Source organism: Myotis lucifugus, unplaced genomic scaffold, assembly GCF_000147115.1.
Source record: "Myotis lucifugus unplaced genomic scaffold, Myoluc2.0 scaffold_21, whole genome shotgun sequence".
Classification (NCBI taxonomy): domain Eukaryota; kingdom Metazoa; phylum Chordata; class Mammalia; order Chiroptera; family Vespertilionidae; genus Myotis; species Myotis lucifugus.
The window spans coordinates 7396520-7409681 of NW_005871069.1; the positions used below are offsets into that span (position 1 = coordinate 7396520).

General features: G+C 41.8%; 1 protein-coding gene across 1 annotated transcript in view; it reads right to left on the reverse strand.

The window, feature by feature from the left end:
- GCC2 (GRIP and coiled-coil domain containing 2) overlaps window positions 1-13162 on the reverse strand; it is a 95414-nt gene that overhangs the window by 35655 nt on the left and 46597 nt on the right. The window contains 1 exon segment of the mRNA XM_006085745.3: window positions 12857-13019. Within this exon segment, the coding sequence (XP_006085807.2) occupies window positions 12857-13019 (163 nt within the window).

A 13162-nucleotide genomic window follows, 5' to 3' on the forward strand; every position in this document is an offset into this window, starting at 1 on the left:
GGGGCCGGCTGGTTTGCCCTGAAGGGTGTCCCGGATCAGCCTGGATGACGGGCTGATGGCTGTTTTTAGGCTGCCCGCACCCCCTTCAGGGTGGGGGTCCCCACTGGGGTGCCTGGCCAGCCTGGATGACAGGCTGATGGCTGTTTGCAGCTGGTCACACCCCCTTCAGGGTGGGGGTCCCCACTGGGGTGCCTGGCCAGTCTGGATGAGGGGCTGAGGGCCGTTTTCAGGCTGGCGGGTGACTGAAGCCCCCAGCCTCTCCTTTTTTTCTTTTCTTTTTTTTTATTCTGGGATTTATTTACTTTCTATGGCTGTCACTGGAGCTGAGAGCCAGCTTTAGCTCTGAGGCCGGCTCCAGCTTGAGGCCTCGGGTGCTGAAAGCAGATATCTGGGCTTTGTTTAGCTTCTATAATTGAAACTCTGTTGCCATCACTGCCGCTCTAAGCCCGCTGCTGGCTGAAAGCAGATATCTGGAGCTTGTTTAGCTTCTATAATTGCAACATTGTTGCATCCGGAGCTCAGAGCTGGGCTGCCGCAGGCCGGGAACCTTGGCTTCCTCTGTCACTGGAGCAAGCAAGCCTCCTGTTCGCTTCAGCTGCCTGGCTGCCGGCCTCCATCTTGGTTGGCAGTTAATTTGCATATCCTGCTGATTAGCCAATGGGAAGAGTTCGGGGGTATGGTCAATTTGCATGTTTCTCTTTTATTAGATAGGACTAGAGGCCCAGTGCACCACATTCGTGCACTCCAGGATGGAGGTCCTTCAGCCCGGCCTGTGCCCTCTTGCAGTCCGGGAGCCCTTGGGGAATGTCCGACTGACAGCTTAGGATCGCTCCCCGCCTAAGTGTCAGTCAGACATCCTTAGCGCTGCTGCAGACGCAGGAGAGGCTCCTGCCACCGCTGCTGGGCTCGCCAGCTGTGAGCCCGGCTTCTGGCTCATCGGCACTCCCTCTGTGGGAGCACACTAACCACCAGGGGGAAGCTCCTGCGTTGAGCGTCTGCCCCCTGGTGGTCAGTGAGCTTCATAGTGACCAGTTGTTCCGCAGTTCAGTCGATTTGCATATTAGCCTTTTATTATATAGGATAAAGTGGTTTAATCTACTTGAAAGTAATCTCTATTAAGTTCCAGATGTACACTATAAACCATAAAGCAACCACTAAAATCTAACAAATTGGTATAGCTAATAAAAGAGATAAAACAATATAAAATAATTAATTCAAAAGATGGCAGAAAGAGAGTAAAAGGTTAAGAAATTGTAAGACAAACAGCAAACAAATAGCAAGGTGATAGATTTAAACGGAATCATATAATTATTAAAAATAAATAGCCTGGCCCTGACGGGTTTGGCTCAGTGGATAGAGCGTCAGCCTGCGGACTCAAGGGTCCCAGGTTCGATTCCGGTCAAGGGCATGTACCTTGGTTGCGGGCAAATCCCCAGTGGGGGGCGTGCAGGAGGCAGCTGATCGATGTTTCTCTCTCATCCATGTTTCTAGCTCTCTATCCCTCTCCCTTCCTCTCTTTAAAAAATTAATAAAATATATTTAAAAAAATAAATAAATAAAAAATAAATAGCTTAAACATCTCAATTAAATAACAGACTGTCACCTTGGAGAGAAAAACAAGACTCAACTACATACTTAAGAAACACTTTACAGCTTTAGAAGATGGCGGCATAAGGTATATACCTGTACATGCCGCCCCCCACAACCACATCAAAACTACAACTAAAAGACAAAACGGCTATCATCCAGAACAACGGGAAAGCTGGCTGAGTGGAAGTTCTACAACTAGAAGGAAAGAAAAAAGTGCATTTAGACTGGGTAGGAGGTGCGGAGGCACCAAGAGCAGAGGTACAAAGGCATGCGAAACGGGCTGCAACTGGGTATGCGGTTTTTTTCAATCGGAAGGGAGATACAAGCTCCCCGACTGCACTGAACCCATTTCCGGCGAGACTCTGGGGACCCAGACTCCTACAGGGAGAAAGTGGACTGTCTGGCAGCGGGTGAGAAAGCGAGGGTGGCTTTCTCGCAGAGCTGTTCACAGGGATCATTGTTACTGTGGGGGTGCGGGACTCGGGGACTCGGGGACGTGGAGACCCGGAGACGCGGACAGGGCTGATGGACAGCCATTGCTGTTTGCTCCGCCCTGGTGATTCTCTGAGACCCCGCCCCACCCAATTTACAACCCCACCAAAGCTGTGCGCAGCGGTGCAAATGAATCGCCTGTCCGTTCAAAGCCTTACCTAACAAACTGCAGCTGGGTCAGAGAGCTCCAAAACTTCCAAACCCCAAACAAAGAGGAGAAATCTGCAGATCTCGCTGTAGATCCTGCAGGGTGGACTCACCCAGTAGCTGACTTTGCACCTCCTTGGAGATCCAGGAGCCAGTGTACCCAGTGGTCAGATTTAAACTCCTCACATCCATAAGTGACACACTCAAGAGGCAGACTCAGTGAGCACCAAAGCCCCACTGAAGCAAGTCCTGCCCCATAAGGGTGTCTCCAGCACAGCAGTACTTCCACTATAGACACAGCAGGTCCTCACAGTCAATTGGCCTGGAGGTCATTTCCTCCCAGAGATTCCAAGAGCAGTCAAGGCTTAACTACAACAAGACTGTGCATCTAGCCCACAAAGGGGTGCACCAAGAATGTCCACCTCAGGTGATTGTGGAGGCTGAGCCACTGGGCCCTATAGGACACCTAGCACAGAAAGCCACTCTATCAACACAGGGAAGCAGCCAAAATGCAAAGACAAAGAAAATGTCACAAATGAAAGAAATGGAGGAAAGCAAACTACTGGATATAGAGTTCAAAACCACAGTTATAAGGTTACTCAAGAGTCTTCTACAAACCTCCGAGGAACTTAGTGAGACCTTCAAGGATCTTAATGAGAATGCCAAAAAAATGGAAAGGACCAGTCAGAAATTAAGCATACACTGACTGAAATAAAGAATAATATACAGAGATCCACTAGCAGACTAGAGGATCCCAAGAATCAAGTAAAAGATTTGAAATACGAGGAAGCAAAAAATACCCAGCCAGAAAAGCAAAATGAAAAAAGAATCCCAAAATATGAAGATAGTGTAAGGAGCCTCTGGGACAACTTCAAACGTACCAACATCCGTATTATAGGGGTGCCAGAAGAAGAGAGAGAGCAAGATATTGAAAGCCTATTAGAAGAAATAATGACAGAAAACTTCCCCTACCTGGTGAAAGAAATAGACTTACAAGTCCAGGAAGCGAAGAGAACCCCAAATAAGAGGAATCCAAAGAGGATTCAAGGAACAGCAGCCTCCTGATCACCACACCCTCTGTCTGAAGAACAGCAGCTGTGTGTGAAGCCTCCCCCACCAGCCAGAGGAGCCACCACAGCGATGAACAGCACCCACCACAGAAGCTGCTGCCAACTGAGGAGCAGCTGCTACCACAACCGCCCGAGGAACAACCACAGCCCGAGGAGCCACTGCCACCCAGGGAGCAGCCACTGAACGACTCAACATCTAGATATGTCGGTGAGATCAAACATGGGTAGACAAAGAAACCCCCAAAGGAAAGAAAAGGAGGACTCATCAGAAAAGCAGCTAAGTGAGAAAAAGAATTCAGATTAAGGGTCCTAGAATGCATAAACCGGATGGAGGAAAAAAATCAACAACTTATGCAAGAAGCAAGAAGAAACAGATGAAAAAATCAATAAATTATGTAAGAACCAAGAAGAAATGAAGAGTGATATAGCTGCAATAAAAAACACCATTGAAAGTTTCAACAGTAGACTAGGAGAAGCGGAGGAACAAATTAGCAAATTAGAAGACAGGGAAACAAAACACACACAAACTGAACTGCAATTGGAGAAAAATATTAAAAGACAGGAGGAGAGCCTAAGGGAGCTATGGGACAACATGAAACAAAACAACATACGAATAATAGGGCTGCAAGAAGGACAAGAAGAGCAGCAAGGATTAGAAAATCTATTTGAAGAAATAATGACAGAAAACTTCCCAGATATGGGGAAGAAAAAAGTTACACAAGTACAGAGAGTCCCAGGCAAGATGAACCCCAAAAGACCCACACCAAGACACGTCATAATAACAATGGCAAATGTACAAGACAAAGAGAGAATCTTAAAGGCTGCAAGAGAGAAACAGAGAGTTACCTACAAAGGATCCTCCATCAGATTATCAAACGATTTCTCAACAGAAACACATCAGGCCAGAAAAGAATGGACAGAAATTTACAAAGTGATGCAAAGCAAAGGACTGAATCCAAGAATACTCTATCCAGCAAGGCTATCATTCAAAATAGAAGGGAAATAAGAAGCTTCACAGACAAAAAAAGGCTAAGGGAGTTTATCACCACCAAGCCAGCAATGCAAGAAATGCTAAAGGGACTGGTGTAAAAAGAAGAAATAACAAGCTCAGAAAGAAAACAGCCACAAAAAATAGAAATGGCTACAAACAAGTACCATTCAATAATAACTTTAAACGTAAATGGACTAAATGCTCCAACCAAAAGACATCGAGTGGCTGAATGGATAAAAAAACATGACCCATACATTTGCTGTCTACAAGAGACCCACCTCAGAAGAAGGGACTCACACAGACTGAAAGTGAAGGGATAGAAAAATATCTTTCAGGCAAATGGAAATGAAAAAAAAGCTGGGGTAGCAATACTTATATCAGACAAAATAGACCTCAAAGTGAAGGCCATAACAAGAGATAAGGAAGGCCACTTCATAATACTAAAGGGATCAATACAACAAGAAGATATAACCCTGATAAACATATATGCACCCAATGCAGGAGCACCCAAATACATAAAAAAAACTCCTGGAAGATATCAAAGGAGAGATCTACAACAATACAATCATAGTAGGGGGCTTTAATACACCACTGACACCACTGGATAAATCCTCTAGACAAACAATCAGCAAAGAAACAGCAATCCTAAATGACTCACTAGATCAGATGGACTTAATTGACATCTTCAGAACACTTCACCCCAAAGCCATGGAATATACATTCTACTCAAGTGCTCATAAAACATATTAAAAAATAGACCACATATTAGGTCACAAACAAAGTCTCCTCAAATTCAAGAAGATTGAAATCATACCAAGCATCTTCTCAGACCACGATGGCATAATGTTAGAAATAAACTACAATAAAAACAACCCAAAATACTCAAACACTTGGAAGCTGAATAGCATTTTATTAAATATTGATTGGGTTACCAATGAGATCAAAGAAGAAATTAAAAACATCCTGGAAACCAATGACAATGAAAACACAACAATCCAAAACCTATGGGACACAATGAAAGCAGTCCTGAGAGGGAAGTTTATAACTCTACAGGCCTATCTCAAAAAACAAGAAAAAACGGTAGTAAATCATCTAACTCTACATCTCAAAGAATTAGAGAGCAACAAGAAAACCCCAGAGTGAGCAGAGGGAAGGAGATAATAAAGATTAGAGCAGAAATAAATGACATAGAGACCAAAAAAACAATACATAAAATCAATGAAACCAAGAGCTGGTTCTTTGAAAAGATAAACAAGATTGATGAACCTCTAGCCAGGCTCACCAAGAAGCAAAGAGAGAGGACCCAAATAAACAAAATCAGAAATGATAGAGGCAAAATAACAACAGACCCCGCAGATATACAAATGATTGTTAAAAAATACTATGGACAACTCTACTCCAACAAACTAGACAACCTGGAGGAAATGGACAACTTCCTAGAAAAATACAACATTCCAAAACTCAATCAGGAAGAATCTAAAAATCTCAATAGGCCAATAACTATGGAAGAAATTGAAGCAGTCATCAAAAAGCTTCCATCAAACAAAAGCCCAGGACCAGACGGCTTCACAGGGGAGTTTTACCAAATATTCAGGAAGAACTAAAACCTATCCTCCTCAGACTACTACAAAAAATTCAAGAGGAAGAAACACTTCCAAGCTCATTCTATGAAGCCAGCATCACCCTAATACCAAAACCAGGTAAAGACAACACAATGAAAGAGAATTACAGGCCAATATCCCTCATGAACATAGATGCCAAAATCCTCAACAAAATCTTAGCAAAGCGGATCCAGCAGTACATCAGAAAGATCATACACCATGACCAAGTAGGATTTATCCCAGGGATGCAAGGATGGTACCATATCCGAAAATCAATAAACGTGATACATCACATAAACAAATTGAAAGAAAAAACCACATAGTCATATCAATTGATGCAGAAAAAGCATTTGACAAAATCCAACACCCATTTTTGATAAAAACTCTCAGCAAGGTGGGAATAGAAGGATCGTACCTCAACATAATAAAAGCCATATATGAAAAGCCCACAGACAACATCATACTCAATGGACAAAAACTAACACCATTTCCCCTAAGAACAGGAACAAGACAGGGATGCCCACTCTCACCACTCCTGTTCAACATAGTACTGGAAGTATTAGCCATTGCAATTAGACAAGAAGAAGAAATAAAAGGCATCCAAATTGGAAAAGAGGAAGTAAAACTGTCCTTATTTGCAGACGACATGATATTATACATACAAAACCCTAAAGACTCCATAAAAAAACTACTAGGCTTAATACATGAATTTGGCAATGTAGCAGGATACAAAATTAACCCCAAGAAATCTATGGCATTTCTATACACCAATAGTGAACTTTCAGGAACAGAGACTAAAAAAAAATCTCATTTACCATCGCACCAAAAATATTACGCTACCTAGGAATAAACTTAACTAAAGAGGCAAAAGACCTCTACTCAGAAAACTACAGGACGTTGAAAAAAGAGATAGAGGAAGACATAAACAGATGGAAGAACATACCGTGTTCATGGATTGGTAGAATCAACATCAATAAAATGTCCATACTACCCAAAGCAATCTATAAATTCAACATACTTCCCATTAAAATATCAACGGCATATTTCACAGATCTAGAATGAACTCTCTAAAAATTCATCTGGAATAAAAAAAGACCCCGAATAGCTGCAGCGATCCTGAGAAAGAACAAAGTAGGTGGGATCTCAATACCAGATATCAAGCTGTATTACAAAGCCACTGTTCTCAAAACTGCCTGGTACTGGCACAAGAACAGACATATAGATCAATGGAATAGGATAGAGAGCCCAGAAATCAGCCCAAACCGATATGCTCAATTAATATTTGACAAAGGAGGCAAGAACATACATTGGAGTCAAGATAATCTCTTCAATAAATGGTGTTGGGAAAATTGGACAGATACATGCAAGAAAATGAAACTAGACCACCAACTTACACCATACACAAAAATAAACTCAAAATGGATAAAGGACTTAAATGTACGATGAGAAACCATAAAAATTCTAGAAGAATCCAAAGGCAACAAAATCTCAGACATATGCAGAAGCAATTTCTTCACTGATACAGCTCCTAGGGCACTTGAAACTAAAGAGAAAATGAACAAATGGGACTACATCAAAATAAAAAGCTTCTGCACAGCAAAAGAAACCATCAACAAAACAACAAGAAAGCCCACTGCGTGGGAAAACATATTTGCCAATGTCATATCTGATAAGGGCCTAATCTCCAAAATTTATAGGGAACTCATGCAACTTAACAAAAGGAAGATAAACAATCCAATCAAAAAATGGGCAAAGGATCTAAATAGACACCTTTCAAAAGAGGACATTCAGAAAGTCAAGAGACATATGAAAACATGCTCAAAGTCACTAATCATCCGAGAGATGCAAATCAAAACAACAATGAGGTACCATCTCACACCTGTCAGAATGGCTATCATCAACAAATCAACAGACGACAAGTGCTGGAGAGGATGTGGAGAAAAAGGAACACTCGTGCACTGCTGGTGGGAATGCAGACTGGTGCAGCCACTATGGAAGACAGTATGGAGTTTCCTCAAAAAACTAAAAATGGAACTTCCATTTGACCCTGTGATCCCACTTCTAGGAATATATCCCAAGAAACCAGAAACACCAATCAGAAAGGATATATGCACCCCTATGTTCATAGCAGCACAATTCACCATAGCTAAGATCTGGAAACAGCCTAAGTGCCCATCAGTAGATGAATGGATTAGAAAACTGTGGTACATCTACATGATGGAATACTATGCTGCTGTAAAAAAGAAGGAACTCTTACTATTTGCAACGGCATGGATGGAATTGGAGAGCATTATGCTAAGTGAAATAAGCCAGTCAATGAAGGAAAAATACCACATGATCTCACTCATTCATGGATAATAAAGACCATTATAAACTTATGAACAAAAATAGATACAGAGGCAGAGCTGCCTCAAACAGATTGTCAAACTGCAGCGGGAAGGCCGGGGAGAGTAGGGGGGCAGAAGCGGGTGGTAAGAGATCAACCGAAGGACTTATATGCATGCATATAAGCTTAACCAATGGACATAAGACACTGGGGGGTAGGGGAGGCCAGGAGATTGTCAAGGGTGGGGGAAAAAAGGAGACATATGTAATACCCTTTGTAATAGTTTAAGCAATAAAACAATTAAAAAACAAACAAAACAAACAAACAAACAAAAAAAAACAAAGAGGACCACACCAAGACACATCATAATTAAAATGCCAAGGGCAAAAGACAAAGAGAGAATATTAAAAGCAGCAAGAGAAAAACAGTTAGTTACCTACAAGGGAGTACCCATATAACTGTCAGCTGATTTCTCAACAGAAACTATGCAGGCCAGAAGGGAGTGGCAAGAAATATTCAAAGTGAATTGCTAGAACCTACCACCAAGATTACTTTATCCAGCAAAGCTATCATTCAGAATTGAAGGTCAAAGAAAGAGCTTCACAGACAAGAAAAAGCTAAAGTTGTTCATCACCACCAAACCAGGATTATATGAAATGCTGAAGGGCACTCTTTAAGAAGAGGAAGAAGAAGTAGAAAAAGGTAAAGATAAAAATTATGAACAACAAAGCGACAACAATACATATCTATCAACAAGTGAATCTAAAAATTAAGTCAATAAAAAAAATCTGATCAACAGAATTGGTGAATATAATAGAAGCAGGGGCATAGAAAGGGAGTGGACTGACAATTATCGGGGGGAAGGGGGTGTGAGGGGTGCGGGAAGAGATTGGACAAAAATCTTACACCTATGGATGAGGACAGTGGTGGGGGGTAAGGGCATCGGGTGGGGTGGGAACCAGGTGGAGGGGAGGTATGGGGGGAAAAAGAGGAACATCTGTAAAAATCTGAATAAAGATTCATTAAAAAAAAAAAAAAGAAACACTTTACAGATTTACGTAGTTTGAAAGCCAAAGAATGAGAAAAGATATGCCATGTAAATAGGAAACAAAAGAAAGCTGAAATGGTTATATTAATATTAACATCAAAGTGGACTTTAGAAAAAGGAATATTACCAGTGATAAAAAAATGACATTTCACAATCATAGAGGAATCAAATCACCAAAAATGACTATCTATATATGTAAAACCCTAATATGCAAATAGACCAAACGGCGGAACAACTGAACAACCAATTACTATGACGTGCGCTGACCGTGGCGCAGGCAGAACAAGGTGAGCATTGGCTGTGGCGGATGGTGGAGCAGGTGAGCAGGGGTGCCAGACCAAGGTGGGGCGCCAGTCGCTGTCATCAGGGCGAGCCTCTGGTGGTTACTGAAAATTCTTTGCTTCCACGCACTGTCGTCCGGCCTGGCACTCGCACCTGCTGCTGGCACTTGCCCTGCTCCCACCCGCTGCCGGCACCCCGCGCTGGCCTCAATTGCTTGGCGCCATCAGTGGGTGCGAGTGGCAGCTGCTGGCCTTGATCGCCCCTGAGGCTTCTCCACCTCCCCCTGCTCCTGAGGGGTGATCGGGGCTGGCAGCCACTGTTCGCACCTGTTGTTGACACCGGCCCCAATCGCTCCACGCCATCAGCGGGTGCAAGTGGGGCTGGCGCCATCAGCGCATGGGAATGGCGGCGGTGGCAGCGGGGCTGCCGGCAGACAGGGGACCAGGGGTCGTGGCAGGAGGGGGCATGGAGGATGGGCCAAGACCCACCCCTGTGCCCCCCGCAGTCTCATGGCTCACAGTTCCTTTTAAGGTGCATGAATTTGTGCATTGGGCCCCTAGTACTAAATATACATGTAGCTAATTCCGGAGTTTCTAAATATATGAAGCAAATTCAATAGGAACTGATACGGGTTAGCTACCTAGCTTAATGAGGCAGATAGAAAGGGGAGTGTCCAGGGAGAATGGAGGCATTTCTGGCCTGAACAATTAAAATAGCCATATGGTAGATCAAAAGCAGCCCTGACCTGAGCAGCTGAGAGAGCCATAAGGGGTAATGAAACATCTCCGGCCAGATAACTGAGAGAGAGCCATAAGGGGGATCAAAAGCAACTCCAACCTGAACAGATAAGATGGACAATGTTGCCAAGTAAGGGGGAGAGCCAGTGAGGGGCACTACATGGGCTTTAGACTTTGAAACTAATACTATGTAGCAGAGTGACCAATGAGGAAAAAGCACAGGACTCCTAAATGAAGGAAGAGTCCAATTAGGAAGGGTTAAGACCAGACAAAGAACTGCAGCCTTTATAAACCAGGAGACAAAAAGACTCAGCAGAAACAGATTTAAGATTTAGTTTTTTTTCCCATTAGAGAGAGAAAGCAGACTTTTGCCCTTTGGGGACCCTCTTGCCTAGATGGAGTTTGTATATGCTTCCAATAAACTTCTACATTTTTATTAAAGAAATCTTTTAGCCCATGAGTTTATTCTTCAAACTTCACAGGGAAAGGACCCACAGGAAGAATCTGCACTCTGAGCCCCATGTTTCAGAACCAAAAAGAAAAAGAAACTTAGAAATATGGTGAGAGAATTCAACATACCTCTCTCAGCCCTTGGTAGAACAGTAGTGAAAAATCACTAAGGATGTAGAAAACTTAACCTCTAGAGTGCCGGGGAGCGCGATTGCGCTCCTCCTGTCTTTCCCCAAAAGTGCTGGGAGCACTATCGTGCTCCTCCTGCAGTGTCACTATTAGATGCTAGTAGTTCACTCTTTATTGACAGATGGCACCTAAGTGCAGATTACTTATGATGCCGAATGTTTGTAGTTCTAAAATTGACCACTGGCATTTATCTGCCTAATTTTCATAATTTTTTTCCTAAACTGCTGTAAAATCAGCAAAAATGCCTTGGCAATTTTAGCATAGTTCCTAGAATATTGTTTGGCACAAAAGCGTTAAACACTGTCAACTGACTTGATCTAATTGACATTAGACAGAACAATCTATCTAACAACTAATATAGACTAACACATTATTTTCAAGTGAATGAAACATTTACCAAAAGAAATCATTCTGGGCCATAAGACAAAACTCAGTAAATTTAAAAGGACTAAATCATACAGAGTATGTTCTCTAACTACAAAGGAATAAGGTTAAAAATCATTAACAGAGCCCTAGCTGATTTGGCTCAGTGGATAGAGCATCAGCCTGTGGCTTAAAGGGTCCCAGGTTTGATTCTGGTCAAGGGCATATGCCTGGGTTGCAGGCTTGGTTTCCAGTAGGGGACATGCAGGAGGCAGGCAATCAATGATTCTCTCTCATCACTGATGTTTCTATCTCTCTTTCCCTCTCCCTTCCTCTCTGAAATCAATAAAGATATATTTAAAAAATTTTAAAAAATCATTAACAGAAAGCTATCTGAAAATTCCTTTAAATATTTAGGAGAGAAACAACACACTTCTAAATAATCCATGAGTCAAAGGAAAAGAAAAAAATATTGTGGGCTGAATTAAAATAAAAATACAACATATCATTCTGTGAGATGTAGCTGAATGAGCTAGGTCTAAAGAGATATTAATGAAGCATTAATTCCATTATGGATAAAATGGAATATAATCACCTTAAAAAGAAAGATTTCACTGCTAGTATGGAGGTTCCTCAAAAAATTGGAAATGGAACTCCCATTTGACCCTGTGATCCCACTTCTAGGAATATATCCCAAGAAACCAGAAACACCAATCAGAAAGGATATATGCACCCAGATGTTCATAGCAGCATAATTCACCATAGCTAAGATCTGGAAACAGCCTAAGTGCCCATCAGTAGATGAATGGATTAGAAAACTGTGGTACATCTACACGATGGAATACTATGCTGCTGTTAAAAAGAAGGAACTCTTACCATTTGCAACAGCATGGATGGAACTGGAGAGCATTATGCTAAGTGAAACAAGCCAGTCAATGAAGGAAAAATACCACATGATCTCACTCTTTCATGGATAATTAAGACCATTACAAACTTTTGAACAATAATAAATACAGTGGCAGAGCTGCCTCAAACCGATTGTCGGACTGCAGTGGGAAGGCCAGGGAGGGTTGGGGGACAGGAGGGAGGGGAATAAGAGATCAACCGAAGGACTTGTATGCATCCATATAACCATAACTAATGGACATAAGACACTGGGGGGTAAGGGAGGGCAGGGGCTTGTCAAGGGTGGGGGGGAAAAAAGGACACTTATGTAATACCCTTTGTAATACTTTTAGAGAAAAAAAAAAAAAAAAGATTTCACTGCTATTTAAATTATCCCACTCTGCTGACAATAAAAAAATCATTGACAAAGACCCCTTTTTATTTTTGTATTACTCACATAGCAGGTACTTACGAAATACTTAAGTGAATGCATTATTCACCAAAATGGGCTGTCAATGTCTGGACCACAAATGGTTTTACAACTTTTCTGGTCCTTAAAAATGGTTAGCACTGTGTGAAAGATCTGGTTGGCAGTCAAAAACTGGTGAAATAAACAAGTAATGTTGCTCTACTGTACTCTGTTATGATGAAGTCATTAAGTTAAAATGAACTGTATTTTACTCACTCATTTCTTCTTGTAGGGCTTCTTGTTTCTGTTTTTGAATTTTTACTTCTTGCTCCAAATCTTCTATCTTGCTGTTTTTATTAGTTAACTTTTGATTTAGTTCTTTCATCAAACGTTCATAATCAGCTATTTCCATATTCATCAATGTGGTTTGTTGGGCATCCTGCACATATTATAAATAAATGATCCACAAAATAAAAGATTAGTTAATTTCAAATGTAAACTTACTAAAATGATGCCATAGGAATAAACAGATTCTACTATGCTTTTCTGAAATAAAGTTTATACAGTAATGAAGAAACTAAA